The 19,297-nt window shown below is 35.9% G+C and overlaps 1 protein-coding gene across 5 annotated transcripts in view; it reads left to right on the forward strand.

The window, feature by feature from the left end:
* The window catches only part of LRRC49 (leucine rich repeat containing 49), a 168,602-nt gene that overhangs the window by 146,435 nt on the left and 2,870 nt on the right, over positions 1-19,297 (forward strand). For all 5 annotated transcript variants that reach the window (XM_025884467.2, XM_073877295.1, XM_073877296.1 and 2 more), the window contains 2 exons: positions 1,996-2,105; positions 12,454-12,607. In XM_025884467.2, the coding sequence (XP_025740252.1) occupies positions 1,996-2,105; positions 12,454-12,607 (264 nt within the window). The remainder of the gene's footprint in view (positions 1-1,995; positions 2,106-12,453; positions 12,608-19,297) is intronic.

The following is a 19,297-nucleotide window of genomic DNA, read 5'->3' on the forward strand; positions in this document are numbered from 1 at the left end:
TCCAAAGAAAGAAGATCTCTAATATGCTGTTAGTATTGTTACGATTATCTCTTAACATTCAGAAGACCTCCTTATTGTAAAATGAGCTGTAACCAAGTTTGCCAGCATGGTGGTAATAGCAACTGTATTTCCCTGCAGCTGATGCCCTACAAGTACCTCTGGCCTAGCACTCTAAAAATCTAGTAGAGTGTTAAAAGACTGGAGATCTCTGGGTCAGTGTACAGCAGCCAAGTGAAATTTGCATCAGCCATGGTAGGCTCAGGACCACAGTATCAGCTATCTGTCGAAGATGTTAAGACAAATCTGGAACCTTCAGACAACTAATCTCTCCAGCTAGTTCCCAAGAGATTTGGTTCAGTCTTGTGTACTCTTGTGTATTCTCTTGGCACTTCCCAGAGAGGTTGTGAGTCATTGGTCAGAACTAGTATTTAGTCCCCTGGACTGGAAGTAGAATAATTATTTTGTCTATGGGTGAGTATTCTCCTTCATTAAGGGCCAAACTGTTGACCCCATTAACCTAAGTAGTATATTTACCCAGACATGGATCACTACTAGAGATGTATTAATTATGATTGAACCTTGAAATAGGAAGGAATGGTACAGTATAATTACATAAAATAGAGAAGAATTCGAAAGAACCAATATAACTTATTCTGATTTAAAGTTCCTAAAATGTCAATGCCTGGGATATTTGACCCTTTATTTAAATAGTCTAAAATAAAGCTGCTTATCTCAACCTTGACAATATGTAGTAATATTATACAATATACCTACTTTTCTTTGTATATGAGAGAGAATAATATTGCTTGAGGTAGAATTAAATTTGAATTGTGAGCATCAAGAAGAAAAGATGGAGTAGTGGCCTGCACTGGCCACTAGGTGACTGTGTTAGACCAAACAACTTAGTTATCAGCTAAAGGAAAGATTTGAGGGAACAGCAGCCTTGTTAACTCTGAAGGTCTTAGGGAAAATGTGAGATTGCACTGAGTCATGTGTATAAGATGCTTGTGAATTATGGGTTTATTTTTTGGAAAATGCCTGTGAAGTGTATTACAGCTAGTATTAATGAATTTTTTTAAGTTCCAAAATTTAACTATACCAGGGTTTCTCAACCTCAGTTCTGTTGACATTCTGGGCCAGGTAATGCTTTGTTGTGGGGGCTGCCCTGTGCAATGTAGGATGTTTAGCGGCATCCCTGGCTTCAACCCACTAGATTCTAGTAGCTCACCTCTGCCAGTTGTGATAACCAAAAATGTCTCCAGACATTGTCAAATGTTTCCCTAGGGGCCAAAATGGCCCCTGGTTGGGAACCACTGGTTATATAGGCAAACTAATAGTATTTAAAATGCAAGCAACCATATCTTATATTAAAGAAAATATGCCCAGGTATTAATCCAAGTCCCACTTTCAGCTTTTAGTACCTTCTTGGTTAAGATAGGAATAAGCCCTCACAGAGAATACCTGTGACAGTTCCTTGTGGAGAGAAAGGTAGACATAGTTTTAGAATGAACAGGAGTATCCTTGCCTATCTAATGTTCCGTCTCTCAGAAAGGGACAATGTTATTCTTATAGAAGCAAGATACGAACAACACCTTGGCTTACCTTTGACACATTATTAAAGTGAATCTATTCCATTGACACTTGAGAATTTTCCCCCTAAATCATTCTACTCCAGGAAACTATAGGATTTCTGAAAAAAAAAAAGTCATTAAGAATTTAAGTTGCCTCAAGTCTAATTCTCAGGGAACATTGCTTTGAGTCAGAGCTAACTCATCACCTCGGTCATCCTCCATCACCATGAGCCAACATCTGTACATCTTCACTTCAGTTAAGTTAGGTAAGAAAGAGATGTCAATGAGAACTCTCCTTTTACAGCCCAGAGAAGGCACTTCCCTGGACTAAAAGAAAATATGTTAGAAATTTCTTTGAAATTGTGTTAATTGTATCAAGCTAGAGCCAGTGTCATTTTGACACCTCTCCATTGTATCTCTTCAGGTGACACAGAATGATATGATAATGGCTGAAAGGCTCTTTGGAATCTTAGCACATGTCGCATCTTCCGAGTTACCCCAGTACCGTATGATTTCAATTCTGGGTGATGCCAGGTAATCTTTAATTTCTATCATTTTTATAGAATACATTCCACACACCTCTTAACTGCCACTTGTGCATCCCACAAACATTGATCCTAAATTTGTCTTGTGGCTGGCCCTCTTCAAAGGGTTGGGGTATAAAGATGAATAAGACAAAATTCTTGCTCTTATGTGGCTTATAGGCTAATAATCTAAAGATATATGTAAATAGTTATAATGTGAATGTCTCAGATTTCAGAGAGGGCTGTAGGAGTATAGGAGAGACCAACTGCACTTTGGAAGAACATAAGGGAAAGCTTCACAGAGGAGGTAACCTTTTATCTAGCTCTTCAGGAATGAGGAGGAGTTTTTCAGGTAGAGGATATAGGGGAAAGACATCTGCAAAGGTGCAAGGAATTGTAACAAGTTTAGTATAATTGGAGCATGACATAATGGTGAATAGTGACAGTAAATGAAGCGAGAAAGATAGTGGTTTGGTTTTCAAGAGCTTTGCAGTCCTTTCCAAACAAAAATGAATACTTGTGCTTTGTAATTAAGCACAACAATCATGTGGTTAGATGTATATTCTAGAAAGACTGCTATTTGAACAGACAGAGATGGATGGACTGGAGACCAATCAAGAGGCTCACTATAGTCCAGGAGGGAGATTTTGAAGGCATGAACTAAGACAGTGAGAGTGGAGAAGAGGATAATTTGAAAAATACTTAGAAGAGAACGAACCTGATAGAACACACTGAGAAAATGTATGTGGATGGAAGGAGAGAAGTCGAGGATGCTATGTCAGTCGTGATTCAGTTATAGATAAGAGAATTCACTCTGGCTAGAATAGGCAGAAAACGACTGATACACAAGGAATTAGTTGTCTATAAAATCATCAGAAGGGGTGGGGAAGCAGCCTAATGAGTCCCAGAATGATACCACAGACCCAGCCCACAGGAGACTCATCCCAGTTGCAGCCTCCAGGATCACACCACTTTCACTACATGGGGGATCAGGAATTCCTCACTCCTCTCCCCAGAACTTGGTTGCAGAATTTACAATTACAAATTTGTAATTTGTACTGAAAAAAAAAAAAAACCGGGTATGTGTGTGCTATCTCTACTTCCCCACGTAGCTCAGTTCTGATTTCAGATCTTACCCAAGTATATCTGATTGGTAGAATCTAAATCCCATAAAAAACCTATAAAATCACTCGAGAAAAAAAGTATTGAAGGAGGGACTGCTACAAAATGAAGAGTGAACACAAGAAATAGGAAGCATTGAATTCAAAAACTGATGGTGTGGAAATAACTAAAAATTAGAGGAAAAAACGAAACAAGATGAAACCAGAGAGGGAGACAAACCATAAGAGACTCTTGATCTTAGGAAACAAACTGAGGGTTGCTGGAGGGGAAGGGGGTCAGGGAATGGGGTGGCTGGGTAATGGACATTGGGGAGGGTATGTATTGTGGTGAGCGCTGGGTTATGTAAGACTGATGGATCACAGACCTCTAACCCTAATATGTGAGTTTAAAAAATATGCTCATAATTAAGGAATTAAAAATTAAAATAATAATAAAAATAAAATATAAGTCTAAAAAATATAGTTATCAAAAATATTAATGCATAAGGAAAAATTTAGTAACCTGAAAATAAAAATCCCAGAAATTCCTCAGGGAAAGGAAGTTAAACTTTCCTAAGTTTTTTTTTCCCCCCCTTGGGACTACTACTTAGCACCAAAAGTTGGTGGAAAAATACATGTTTCACTGTGTGTATTAAAAGTTTAAGGGCTATACTAGGAAGAAAGGCTAGATGGTACAGACTCTAAACCACTGAAAAGACAAAAGATCAACAAAAGCCTGGAAGGGAAGAAAAAAGAAAAATAAATATGTTAGTTATAAATATTAATGAATGGAATTCTCCTATTAATAGATAATGGCTATCAGGATTAAAATTGAGTTACATGTTGTCTTTGGAGAAATACCCCTGAAGAAAGCAATATATAAAGTTTGAAAATAAAGGGATGAAAATATATAACAGGGAAACGCCAACAATAGCAACAAACAAATCTGGGAATATTAATATTAGTGATAATAGAATTGATGACCAAAAGCTACAATCTACCAAAAAATATAATTATGAAACTTAATGTAACTAAGCTCCTAAATACATCAAGTACAAGTATACATTGACAAATTCACAGTTATTGTGATAGATATTAATCTAATCAGTAGATCACATAAACCAAAAAAAAAAAAAATGGAGGATTTGAATAACACAGTTAATGTACTTTATCAAATAAATGGATTTATAATTTTATTCCCAGACTCTTATTCCCAATTCAAAAACAAATTCTATTCAAATATCTATGAAATGTTTGCAAAAATTGGACATATATTAAGCTCAAAGGAAATCTCCCATGTTTCCCAAAAAAACATACTCAAACAGATCACTTTCTCTAATCATATCATAAAATTAGAAAAATAATGAGCCGAAATTTTACCCAGTTGAAAATGGAAACACAAACAGGAGAAGCAGTTTCCCAGAAAATAAAAAACAAGCGCCTTTAAACTTAAAAAAGATGTTTAGCATCAATCGAAGTCATAGACATGAAAATTTTAAAACAATGAGACAACTTTGTGGGGAAAGACTAAAAGTTTGGTGGGATACAGCATGTTGAAACAGAATTTTTATACACTGTTGGTGGTGTAAGTTGAGGCAATTCTTAGCAATACCTAACAAATTTTAAATTTATATCCCCTTTGACTTAGTAATTTTATATCCCCTTTGACTTAGTAATTTTGCTTAAAGGAATCTTTTTCAGATAGCAGTTTTTTACATGAGCACAAATATATGTATATGTTCAAGGATTTTCAATGCAGCCAGTGTTTATAATAGCAAAAATATAAAAGCCACTAAATTTCTAATAAAATAACTAATAAAAGACCAATGAGAGGCAACTCAAAAAATAATTAGAGGTTCTGATATGAAACAGTCTGTAAGATGTCTTAGAAAATAAAAGTGGAAGTTATAGGACGGTTGTATAGTGTACTGCAATTTATGAGATATAGAATTCAAAGATGTCCTTGTGTAATTTTAAAATATTTGATTTTAAAAAAAATGACTGTCTCTAGAAGTTGAACTGAGGACACTAGGGTTCCAAAAGTGTGTAAAAGCTTACTTTTTACTGTATGCTTATAGATGACTGCTCAAATTACCTTTTTGGGTTTTATTTCTGTTTTGGTTTTTGTTCTTTTTATTATTATTATTATTATTATTATTATTATATTCCTTTTTTAAAAAGGAATTTAAAAAAGTACTTTAACTCTTTTGGGTTGAAGAATAAATTAAAACCAAAGTTATAAATCACATATAAATGAATTTGATAATAAGGACACACTGTGTCACAGCCTGTTGAATGTTGCTAAAACTGTACTGAGAGGAAGTGATATATCTCTAATATACTTGTTAGGAAACAGGAAAGATTAGAAATTAATGAATGAGGCTTTCAACTTAAGAAGCTAGAAAGATACCAAAGTAAAGTAAAAGAAAATGGAGGCAAGAAATTCATAAAGATAAAGCAACTTTTAAAGAAATTAGAAAGAACAATAGTTGACTAGTAAAAGCAAAAATTGACTCTTTATAAAGACCATTTTCTAAGGAAAATCCAAGAACTCAACTATTAAACATCTTTAGAACTAATTAGAATATATAACAAGGAAACCAGACACTACATCAGCATACAAAAATAATTGGCATTTCTTCATTAAAATAATAAATTCTTGAAAATAGCATTAGGAAAGTATCCTATTGATAGGGGCAATAAAAATGATAAAATATCAGGAAATCCACCTGACAGAAAGTAACTAAGAAGTAAACAGTGAAATTAGGAATTAAAAAAAAGTCTAAAAAATGGAGAGATGTACATTGTTAATGAATTTTGAGGCTTAATAAAAATGTCTATTTTAATTAAATCATGTAGTTATTAAATTTCCAATCAACAATCCCAGTGTGATTTCTCAGTAAACTTTATTTTTATTTTTGGTTTTTAGTTTTTTAGTTTTTTTTAGTATTTTTCTAAATTTTATTTTATTATGTTATGTTAATCACCATACATTAACATCATTAGTTTTTGTTGTAGTGTTCCATGATTCATTGTTTGCATATAACACCCAGTGCTCCATTCAATACATGCCCTCCTTAATACCCATAACCAGGCTAACCCCTTTCCCCACCCCCGTTGATTTCTCAGTAAACTAAACAAGATGAATTTTGTATCTTAGGAAGGCATTCATCACCTCAAGTTTATCAAAACATTCTACTATACTTTCTAATACTTTTTAAAGTTTTGACACATTTAGCTCACAAAAATTTAGAACTTTTATATGATAAAAGACATCATAAAGTCAAAAGACATGAGCAGACAGGGAGAATGTATTTGCAACACATTTAACAGATTTAAGACATCCTACAAATTTAGTTAGAAAAAGACAATCAACATGAAAGTAAAAGAAAAGGATATAAAAACTTTACAACAACAACAAAAGACCAATTATTGTAAGAAAAGATCCAACTCACTTGTAATCAGAGAAGTAAAAATTAAAACAATGAGATTTCATTTTTGCCAATGAGATTGATTAAAAAATTTAAGAACTAATAATATTGGGGGTTTATTAGTAATCAGAGAAATATACACTCTACATTATTGGTGAAGTGTAACTTGATGCAGGCTTGTGAAGGAAGTAGTTTAGCAATATCTATCATATTTTTCAACCCAGAAGTTCTAGTACAAGGAATATAGCCTATTGAAATGCACATACCTGGGCACAAAAAACTTATGTACAGGCTGTTATTGCTTTATTGTTTGTAGTAACCCAACTTTAGAAAGTAATTAAATGCCTAACAATAGGGAAAGCCAAATAAATCGTGATACTTCTAAACTATGAATGTAGTAGCTATATGATACTATGTACATTACAATCATTGTAAGACAAGAAGAAAAAGGAAAGAAAAAGATTAAAGTGGTTTTTCTGTTCTGATGTGAAAATATCCAGAGACAGGTAGTTCATTAAATAAAATAAAGCATAAAAGAGCATTTATATTATGACCTGATGTTATTTTTAAAAGCAACAAAATAAATGTATATGTATAAATACCAAGGCATAGAAGGGGACCTCAGAAGATAACACTGATAGGATGTGGACGTCAGGGGTGGGGCCTGCATAGTAAAGGGTGGTTTTCAAGTGTTACTCTGTGTATGTTTGTGCAGGTTGAAAGTTCTCATTGAGAACACACTAGACTTCTCCAATAATGGTAAGTTAGGTTGTTTTGACAATTCCTTGCACTACAAACAACCAAAAATTTGGATAAAATAAAAAATGAAAACTCCATAAAAGTACTGAAGAGGTGACAACACAAATACTTTGGATTTTGGCATTATTTCTTAAGGATTATAAAACGACTGTGCATAGTGTATTTCATGGTATAATTAGTCAAGTTTGAAAATACCTGGAAACAACAAGAAAATTTAAAAAGTGATCCATCAGATCTGGAAGGAAACCAAAGGAAGTTCTATAAATGAAAAATACAACAAACACAATTAAAACTTGGGACGCCCAGGTGGCTCAGTCGGTTAAGCATCTGCCTTTAGCTCAGGTCATGATCCCAGGGTCCTGGGATCGAGTCCCGCATCGGGCTCCCTGCTCAGTGGGGAACCTGCTTCTCCCTCTGCCTGCCACTGCCCCTCCTTGTGCTCTCTCTCTCTCTGACAAATGAATAAATAAAAAATCTTAAAAAAAAAAAAACCACAATTAAAACTTAAGAGGTTTAACAGCCAATTAGACCTAATTGAAAAGAGAATCAGTAATTTGGGAAATAGCTAGAGGGAATTTTGTCAAATGAAGCACAAAGAGAAAGGAACATATGGAAAAGCAGTTAAGAAATTTGGAGATAGAATGAGTAAAAAGGCTTAAAATATGTTTGATTGGAATTTCAAAAAGATAAAGAAAGAAGGTGCAGTAGAGGTAATATTTAAAAATAATGGCAGGGACGCCTGGGTGGCTCAGTTAGTTATACGTCTGCCTTCGGCTCAGGTCATGATCCTAGGGTCCTGGGATCGAGCCCCACATTGGGCTCCTTGCTGAGCAGGGAGTCTGCTTCTCCCTCTGCCTGCTGCTCCCCCTGCTTGTGCTCTCTCTCTCTGTCAAACAAATAAAATAAAATCTTAAAAAACATAATAAAGATAATGGCAAAGAATTTTTTAGAACTGATGAAATACACTAATCTACACATTAGACAAGCTCAATCAATTCCAAATATATTCAACTAAAAGAAATCTACCCAACTCACCTCACAGTGAAATGACAGAGCACCAACTATAAAGGTAAAAAATTCTAAAACAACCAGGAAAAAAGAGATTATCTTAAAGGAGTGCACATCAGCAACTGACTTCACAACAGCAGCAGTGGAAGTTAGAAGACAGGATAATACATATGTTCAGTGTACTGAAGGAAATTAATTGCCAAAAACCTAGATTTCTATACACTGTAAAAATGTCTTTTAAGAATGAAGATAAAATAAAGACACTTTAAAGCAAAGTAATAAAAAACAAAAGCTAAGGTATTTCCCACCGGTATTCCTGCACTAAAAGAAATTATAAAGCCTGTAATTAAGCAGAAGGAAAATGATCCCAGATAGAGGGTCTGAGGTGCAAGAAGAGCTAAATAAAGAGCAAGGAAAATACCAAATTTGTGGGATAAAGCCAAATGAACATTGACTGTATAAAGTAACAATAATTATGTGTTGTGGGTTTTAAAATACATAGAATTAACTTACGCTACAATAGTGTAGTGTAGGAGGAAGTAGATAAAGATACGGTGTTTTAGATCATTGTATTATCTAGGAAGGAGCTATAGTAATTAAGATTAGATGTTAGTAAGTTAAGAGTGCATGTTCTAATTTCTATGGTAACCAAAGAATAAAGAGTGTACAGCTTCTAAACTAATGAGGAGGAGGGGGGAGAAATGGAAATGAGGAGAAAGAGAAAAGAAACATAGAACATGTGGGTCAAACTGAAAGAAAAGAAAATGTCAGATTTAACCTAAATACGATTGTATCAGCAATTCCATTTGTACCAAAAGTCGGTGGCTTAGAACAAGAGTCATTTTCTCCCCTGAGTCTGCAAGTCAGCTGGATGGCTGTGCCTTCCGCTGGGGTCCTCATGCATCTGCAGTCACCTATGGGTTGGGTAGGCAGCTCTGCTGATCTAGCCTGGGCTCTCACTTGTTCGGGAGTTGGCCAGCTATAAACTGGTCTAGGGAGGCCTTAGGACAAGTTGTCTTTGCTCCACCTGGTCTCTCATGCTCCAGAAATCTGCCTGGGCTTGTTTTCATGGGAGAGGCAGGGTTTAAAGAGAGAGAGAAAGCATGCAAGGACTCCTGAGGCCTGGTCTAAGCAGGAGGTAGTCTGCTTAGCTGCAGAATCACATTGTAAAGGGCATGAATTCAAGGGAGCTCATAATTATGATCATCAGTGTTATCAATGATAAAATACAAATGTGTTCTGGTTAAAAGCCAAAGATTGTCAGATTGAGTAAAAAAATGAAGTTCAGTTATATGTTGTTTACAAGGGACACATCTGAAACATAAAGTTACATAAAGTTTAAAAGTAAAAAAGTGAGAAAAGGTAACAACATCAGTACTGGCCAAAATAAAAACAGAGTAGCCGTGAGGACTAAATAGACTAAGGTTAGAAGCAATACTAGAAATAAAGAGGATCATTTCAAAATGATAATAAGTTCAGTTCATCTGAAATATTAAGATAAATCTGATAATTTAATTTATATGCACCTATTAGCATAGCCTTAAAAACCTATAAACCAAAAATCGACATTACTACAACTCCACCATTACAGTGGGAAGTTTTAATATACTTTTGAGTAGTTAATTTAAAAAGGATATAAAATACTTAAAACAACATGATTAACAAATTTGATTTAATTTCAGAGAACATTGCCCCCAATAACATATTCTTTTTAAGCATGCATGGAAATTTATAAAAATTGATCAAATACTATCCATAAGGCAATTATCAGCAGATTTCAAAGGATTTACATAGCCCATGTTTTCTGTTCAAAATGCAATTAAGCTTTAACTCAGTTACTCAGTGTTAACCAGGAAATCTCCATATATCTGGAAATCAAAACACATTTCTAAATAACCCGCAGATTAAAGACAGTTTTATAATGGAAACTACCTTGAACTGAAATATAACAAAAATACCACATTTCAAAACTTGTGGAATCAAGTTACATGATGCTAAATGAAAACGTTTTAGCCTTTGAAATGCATGTATTAGGAAAGAATAAAGGTTGAAAATGAATGAGCTAAACATTTATCTAAAGAAGTCAGGAGAAGAAAATAAAGAAGTTAGGAAGAAAAAAGCAAAATAATCCTGAAGGAAGTTAAAAGAAATAATGACATTCAAAACAGAATAACGACGGGCACCTAGGTGGCTCAGTCAGTTGGGTATCCAACTCTTGGTTTTGGCTCAGGTCACGGGCTCAGGTTCCTGAGATTGAGCCCCACATCTGACACCACTCAGCAGGGAGTCTGCTTCAGGATTCTCTCCTCTGCCCACCCCACCTCTTCCCCTACTTAAGAGCACTCTCTCTCTCTCTCTCAAATAAATAAATAAATCTAAAAAAATAAAATAAAAATAAAAACAGAATTAATGAAAAATTGATTATTTGAAAAGACTAATATAAGTTATATAAAATGTACATATGCATTGCTTTGGTAATTAAAAAGTCAATAAAGAAAATGCAGGTAAAGATCTATATGTTACTCCCTTTTTTCTTTATAAAAGTGAGAATATTATACTACCTAAATGTCCAAAACAAGAGCCTGATTAGGGAAATTGATTAACATCACAAGTGAATCTTATTCATTCATTAAATTTTAATGACATAGAAAAATGCTGATTACATAGCACTGAATGAAAACAAGTGTACAAAATTGGATGTAGAGTATGATCTTGACTTTCTACAAAAATTCGTAGAAAAAACCTGCAAAAAAAAAAGTTGAACGTGAACAATGTTATAGATTTATATAGATTTATGAGCTATAGATTTATGGGTGATTTTTATCTATTTCTTTATACTTTTCAAAATGTGTACTCCTTAAAACTTCTAAAATTGCTGTTTGTTTGTTTTTAAAAGATTTTATTTATTTGACAGAGAGAGACACAGTGAGAGAGGGAATACAAGCAGGGGAGTGGGAGAGGGAGAAGCAGGCCTCCCGTGGAGCGGGGAGCCCGATATGGGGCTCAATCCCAGGACCCTGGGATCATGATCCGAGCCGAAGGCAGATGCTTAATGACTGAGCCACCCAAGCACCCTAAAATTGCTGTTTTATGCTTTTAAATTAGAAAAGGGAAAAGAGCTATTCTTCTTCTCTTCCTAATCTTTAGTTTGGTTTATAGTAAAGTAGTAATACCCCTTCACTTAGAGACACCCTAAGTCTGGTGGAAACCAGAAATCAACTTTCACGGGAGATGAGTTGCAGTTCTCTGTCTAGGCTTATGGGTCTGCCAGTGATGCTCTAAACACTGTTGATGTTCTTAATAATCAAATGAAGTTTCCAGTTTCATTATTTACCTCCTACTAGGATCTTGCCCCAATATGCTAACACGTGGAGGTTTTTAGGTTTTGTTTATTTTGGTTTTGCCTAAAGTTAAACCGGTATCCCATTCCATTTTCTAACTGTGAGTAATACTACTGAGCTGCATAATGGAATCATGAACTATTTGTGTGATTTATAAGAGGTAATATATGTTTTACGGAAGATAATGACTTAGAAAGTTTGGCCTAGGGTGGCTGGGTGGTTCAGTCTGTTATGCGTCTGCCTTTGGCTCAGGTCATGATCCCAGTGTCCTGGGATCGAGCCCTGCATTGGGCCTCCTGCTCTGTGGGGAGCCTGCTTCTCCCTCTGCCTGCTGATCCCCCCTGCTTGCGTGCTCTCTCTTGGTCAAATAAATAAATAAAATCTTAAAAAAAAAAAAAGTTTGGCCTACTACTCTTTAATTGGGCTGTTTTGTGCTCTGTGATTTTTAAATTTTGTATTGATTTCTTTAAGGTAGAGTTTGTTCACTTTAGAAATGGTTGAGACATGTTTATGTTGATGACTGGTAGTTGTGAAACAAAAGAATTTGGGTTGACTAGCTTAATTAGTAGAAAGATTGGGGTCTGAGTTCAAATAAATAACTCAAACTCATAAAACAGACATTCCAAAGAGCATATGGTTCCCTTGAAAGTCAACAAAAAGTAGACACATTTTAATAAATCTCATTGATAACTCTATATCTCTTGACTGTCTTTCTACAGAAAGAAACAATTCCGGTATCTGCTAGAAACCAAAGGAAAAAAACCTGGTCTTGTCAATGAAGAAAACAACGATAGCAAAAGACTTGTAGGAGAAAACACAAACCGTGCTATGCTAAATTATACCACGAGAGACGTTTATAACGAAAGGCTAGAGGTAAAACCACCATCAGTCTTTGGGATCTGGTGCCTGGATATCTCCCACCTGGCATGGGACTTGGCAGTTATATATTTCTCCCTTTAATCATATAGAAACATAACATGTTTGTGTCCTGGAAAGTTAGCCAGCCTTATGTTATGTACAGCTGGAGACAGTAGGCACCATGGCGTTAGGAAGAAGTAGAGTCCATAGTTCCAATATCTTTATTTCAGCAGAAAAAAATGTTCCAAAGAAATCTGTACCAAAAATTTAGACCAAAGTGGACCAAGCGTTCTGATCTGTCTGAATTAAGACAAGAGATACGGGCTTGCTGTGAGTACTTAACTGGCCCATGTTGGGCTGTGTCCTTGGTGTCCTCATTCACTGCTTTCATTCTCCTACACCATTAACTTCTGCGTCCTTAATCGTGTGATGTCATTTTAACCTATCCTGTTTCCACTGTAGCTGCTTAGCCGGAAAAGCTGGAACTAATTCTTTACTTCTTTGTATTCAGAGGTTTATTGGAGGAATACAATGTTAGGGTGCCACAGGAGCTACAAAGAAGAAAAGCATGCAGTGCCGGCCTGGTGGAACTCCTAAGAAAGCTGAAGAAACAAATCCTCTAAATAATAATACAATGTGAAGATTCTGCAAGAGATTTTGAGGGGACTGAAGGGCAAAAGAGCAAGACAGACAGAGCAGGGAGCACTCACTGACTGAACATCTTTAACTGATGTGCAAGGCACCGTGAGTTATATTTATATAACTCACACAGGTTTTATATATGTATTTTATATATATATATATATATATATATATATATATATATATATATATATGGCAGTGAAATGGCCAAGCAAGTGGTTTTCAGATGTTTTTTAAAAGCCACGGGACTCTTTATTCAAACCATATTATAGCTGAAACCCAGTATGTCAAAACAAAGCAAAAACAGCCGAGCAACTGTTGCTATTAAGGGAAAGGAGGCTTCAGAGCTTCATTTGATTGGATTGTCTATTCTTTTCCTTTCTCCTCATCTCTCCCCCAGTCCTGAAGCATCTCTTCGAAACCCACAGGGGCTCTAAGGATTACAGCTTGAAAATACCTTGAAAACTCAATGCAATTGATATTTTTATAGCATCCTAGAAGATGTTCAGATTCTGCTTCAAATTCTTCTAGTACAAAAATTACTCCTTCATGAGGTAGCTCTTTATCACTGAACAATTCCATTGGTGAAAAAATTCTTACTCACGTGGCGCTGAAATCTGCCTCCTAATAACTTTTAATTCATGACCCTAGTACCACCTTATGTAGAAAAGAGAATTCATTTCTTTCTCCTGAAAACTCTTCAAATGCTTGAAGTCAATACCTTGAAATCCTCCCCAACCCCCACATTCATGCTTTCACTCATTCAAAAATCGTGTGTTAAACACCTGTCACATACATTACTTGGACTGTAAGAAGTTACTGTCCTTACCCTCACAGGTCTCACATCCTAACGGAGGAGATAGACATACACAGGGATGGTTAGAAATCAGTATGTCAAGAGAGTATAGGAGGGTTATCTTATCCAGGTCAAGGGAGGCTTTCCAGAGAAGAAGCTTCCTAATAACAGTCTTAAATGATAAAATGGAGCTGTATGCAAAGGGAAAAGGGCAATTCTGAGGAATAGCACAGTATGAGTAACAGGCACAGAAGCATAAAAAGACAAGGAGAGAGCCAGGAGCTATGCACGGTTCACTCTTCAGAAGCACAGAGACTGAGGTAGATGGTGTTAAAAGAAGAGACTAGAAAGGTAGTAAGAGGGCTGTGTGAAAGGATGGAATTTAATCTTTGCCCAGTAGGGGCTTTCTGATGTGGCCAGAGGAGGAAAATGAAAGCCCAAACGACAGGATTGTGAGTCTTTGTCTTCTTGAAGCAATTCAGTTCCGTGAGCCAAAAGTTAATACTAATTTCAATAAAAGAAATTTAGAAAAATAGCAAAGAGCTGTATGCGAAACAAGAACAATTTCACAGAGAAATCAACCAATCTTTAAAAGAACAGACAATGCCAGTGATTTTTAAATTGTGCGAGAGTATTGCAAAAGAAGGAAACTTTTCCATTTTTTATAAGGCAGACATCATAACATTAAATCTAAAACCTGCCAGGATTGGCACAGAAAAAGAAAAGCCAGACCAAAAACCTAAGAATATTAATGATGCAAAAATCCTTTTAAAAAGGAGGCGGAGTATCAAGGAGACTACAGCAGAACGTTAAATGAATAACAAAATGTTACAGCCAAGTGTAGTTTATACTAGCAATGCAAGGAAGATTCTTATCAGTAGATTGGTTGATCTCAAGTGAAAAGTGGTGATTGTTTCTTTAGACATTGAAAAGGTGTTTCACACAATTCAACATCCATCCTTAATTTTTTAAAATCAACAAATAGGATAAATAGAATTTGAATAGGAAGTGTCACGCTTGATGGGGAAACTCTAGAAACATTAGCATTAATGGTAGACAGAATTCTGACTGAGATGTCCTCCATGATTCCCACACCCTGGCATCCCTCTCTTCAGTGGCAGTAAAACATGTAACTTGCTTCTAACCAGTGGAATCATGGCAAGGGTAAAAGGATTTTGCAGATATAATTAAGGTCTAAGCAGTTGGCTTTGAGTTAATGGAAAGGGAGATTATCCTGGGTGAGTCTGACCAGGTCCTTTAAAAGAGGATTCAGACTACTGCTGGCCTTGAAGAAGTAAGCCACCATGTGAGAGGGTGCATGGCCAAGAACTACAAGAAGCTTCTAGGAGCTGACAGCAGCCCCCTGCTGGCAGCCAGCAAGAAAATGGGGCTTCAGTTCTACAACTGCAGGGAACTGAGTTCTGTTCAAACAACCACCTGGGTCTGGAAGAGGACCCAAGCTTCAGAAAGGAACACTGCTTGGCTGACACCTTGACTACGGCCCTGTGACATCCTGAGCAGAGCACCCGGCTAAGCTGTGCCTGGCCTCCTGATGCTTGGAACCTGTGAGATGATAGAAATGTGTTGTCTTAAGCCACCAAGTTTGAGGTAATGTGCTGCACGGCAATAGAACCCTAATGCATCACTGAAGTCAGCTTCAAGACAGGGGTGTCCAATATCGCCATTATCATTTGTTGATACAGACAATGCAAAAAGGCAAGAGAAAGAGATTAGTGGTAACTTGAAAGTTGCGGAAAGGAGTGAACTTACTACTTGCAGACAATAGTATTGAATCTCTGGAAATCCCAAGATAATTAGTTGAGAATCTATAAAAGCTATAAAAAAATTCAGTAATGGAGCAGAAATCAACAGCTTCCATGTAAGTAAATAACAACCAAAAAGAAAAGACCCAACTCACAGCAGTAACACAAAAAGATGAAACCCCTAATAATAACTAATAAATGCGCATGATTTCTGTGAAGTAAGCTTTAAAACATTAACGAAGCACACGAAAGATTTATACAAATGGAAAAACTTACCATGCTTTGGATAAGAAGGATCCAAAGCAAAACGTCAGTTTTCCTTAAGTTAATTTAAAAATTTAATATGATATCAATAAAAATGCCAAAAATTTTCATTGAGGGTTTTTTGAGACAAGTTGACCCTATTGTACATGTGGGAAAATAAGCATAAAAACTCTGAAAAGGAAGAATATTGAGAATACTAGCACTACTAGGGATTAAGGTATATTATAAAGTCGTATCAATTCAAACAGGATGGCCATAAAGAGATAGTCTAATGGGATAGAATGGAAAATTCAAGTGTACATCCAAATGCAAAAGAGAACTTATTATATGATAAAGAAGTATCTCAAGTCACATGGACTATCCAATAAATGATTTAGGAATAATTAGGGAACAGAGGGGGAAAAAAAAAAGCTAGATTCAGACATTATATCTTACATCACATAAATTCCAAATGGGTCAGAGATTTTAAAGTTTATAATCAAAGTATAAAGGTTTTTCAAGAAATCCAGGAAAATATATATGTGGCACTGGCACGAAAAAGACCTTCAGGGGGATAGAATAAGCAAAGACAAAAAAGAAATGAAAAGATGGTTTACAACTAATCTTCCTAAATGATAAAGAACTTTTAGAAATCAGTAAGTAAGAAAAGGGGCTGACAACCCAATACAGGCTATGTTACCTATTTAAAAATAAATGTAACATAATATACCATTTACTGTAACAACAAATACTGTATAGGTATAAATAGCAATGAAATATGTATAAGCCCTCTATGGAGAAAATTATGTAATTTTATTGAAAAACATGGAAGAAGACTAAATAGATAGTTCATGTTCAAGGACAGGAACGTCCTATATGGGAAAGAGTCTTCCTGAATCCATCCATAAATATAAGGCAGTTCTAATCAAAATTTGGACAGGGTTATTGTAGAATGTCACCAGCTGATCCAACAGTTATCTGATAGAGCAAAGAACCTAAAATACGCTAGAGTAAAAGTGGGGAGAACTTGCCTCACCAGGTATCAGGTATTGTTGTAAAGCTGTAGTAATTAAGGGAGTGTAGGAATAGACAAAGAGACCTGAGAACAAAAGAGAACCAGAGCTATCCCATGTATACGAAATACATATATCCCACGTATATGGGGATACAGATAGGAGGTATTACCGATTAGTGCAGACAATTTAATAAATGGTACTGAGGAAATTGAATATCAAATCAGAAGTACATACTGAACCCTTACTTCACACCATACAACAAAAATTAACTCCAGATCAAATGAAAACCCAAGTACGAAAAGCAAAACTTTAAAGTTTTCATTGAAAAAGTAGGTGAAAATCTTTATGACCTTGATTGAATAGACTGTGATTTTCTAACACCCGAAGGGCACAAACCAGGAGAAAAAAAATAAATTTGACAATCAAGATCATTGTTTGTTTGTTTAAAACAGGAGTCATTTCAGCGGAGTCATATAAGCAATGTCTCAAAGTGGTTTGAGCAGTAAATAAGCAATCAAAAAGTCAGGACAGGGAATGTTGACTCCTGTCTTGAGAAATGTCAAAGGGAGAAGGAATCTGAACCATGTAATATTTTAGAAAGAACACTCGGCCACTAGGAGACCTGGATCTGAGCCCCTGATTCTACCACTTATTACGTGAAAGACCTCGCCCTAGTTCCTTAATCACTCTCTTGACTTACAGTCTAGCTTTCCTTCACTTAGACCATGCTCCTCACCTCTTGAAAAATATTTAAGTCACTGCAGAATAGAGTGCTCAGTCAGTCTCTTCGGTGTATACTGAATTGTTGAGGGAATTAATTGTAGTGAGTTCCTCACAAATCAGGCTAAGCAGACCCTTCCATTATACATATGACATGTATAATTATACATACAACATGTATAATTCTGTTGCTTGGTAGCTGCTCATCCATGCTCCTGACTCATTTTAAAAAAGATCTAAGATGGATGTAGAGTCAGAGAGCTGAAAGGGACTAATGATTCCAGTCCTGTTCTTAGACAGATGAGGAAAACTGGAGACTCAGATGAACTACTCAAGATCACACAGTGAGTTACTGACCGAGCTGCCTCTAGAACTCAGACCTCCTGATTACTGACCTTGGACTCTTTCAGAGTCTATCATGCCACTTTCTGAAGTCTTCCTGACTACAAAGGGCTCTCTCTTTCTGAACACTGATTAGATTTGCTGTCTAAACATCTCATTCAGCCCTTAGTTACTGTTTAATATTTTTTAGTTAGCTTTTCATATGTGTAGGCCATCTCTCCACCTAGGCTGCACGTCCTTCAAAGACTAGATTACAGTTTTCTCCAGGTAAGTATTAGTAGATGATGTGTAATCCTGAGCAAGTCTCTCAACTGCTGTTGACCTTCGTTTCACATTTCTGAGATGGAGATTATGGATTGTACCCCAGTACAAGAACCATGATAGCTAAAATCGGTCCACAACAGATCCCACCTTTGACTTACTTTTTTTCCCAAACCATCTTCATGACCACAAAGTTTCAGTTCAATGAAATAATATTGTACAGAGTTCATCTCATCAGGATTGAACTTGTACAATACTTGCTTTATGAACCCCACAGGGATATTGTGGGATAGGAAAAAAATAAGTATATGAAAGCATTTGAGAATGGAAAAAGCATTATTCAAAGAGCAATAACTCCTTGACGGGTCAGGGCAAGAGAGGTATCTCTAACGTGCTTTTAATGGGATCGTTCTGGACAGGCAGAGTGAGTCGTCCTGGCAGATACCTGATGAGTTTAGAGTATGCTTCATGGAGATGGGAGTAATTGGCTTGGATGAGAGAAGAAATGATGAAGTAAAACTGCTTTCCAACAGTTACTGAATTAAGGGTTATTATGGCAGATGCAATTCTGTAGCAACATGTTTATAAAGAAGTAATGGAAGGAGCTATAGCAAGAAATTTTAAAGCACCAAAAATTGCACTATGCCAATTACAAAAAGTTTATATTATGTATAAGTTATTTAACAAAATACATCATTTTAAAAATTCTTTACATTTTCGTTATTCTTAAATTATTATAAAAATTTTCCAGTCTTACTGCTAGGACTTTCTTTTTTAAAAAACTCAAAACTGTGGGGTGCCTGGGCGGCTCAATCAGGTAAGTGTCAAGACTCTTAATTTCAGCTCAGGTCATGATCTCGGGGTTGTGGGATGGAGCCCTGCATCAGGCTCGCGCTGCAAGTGGAGCCTGCTTAAGATTCTC

This window comes from Callorhinus ursinus, unplaced genomic scaffold, assembly GCF_003265705.2.
Source record: "Callorhinus ursinus isolate GAN/ISIS: 27379988/994484 unplaced genomic scaffold, GSC_fseal_2.0 scaffold25, whole genome shotgun sequence".
Lineage (NCBI taxonomy): Eukaryota > Metazoa > Chordata > Mammalia > Carnivora > Otariidae > Callorhinus > Callorhinus ursinus.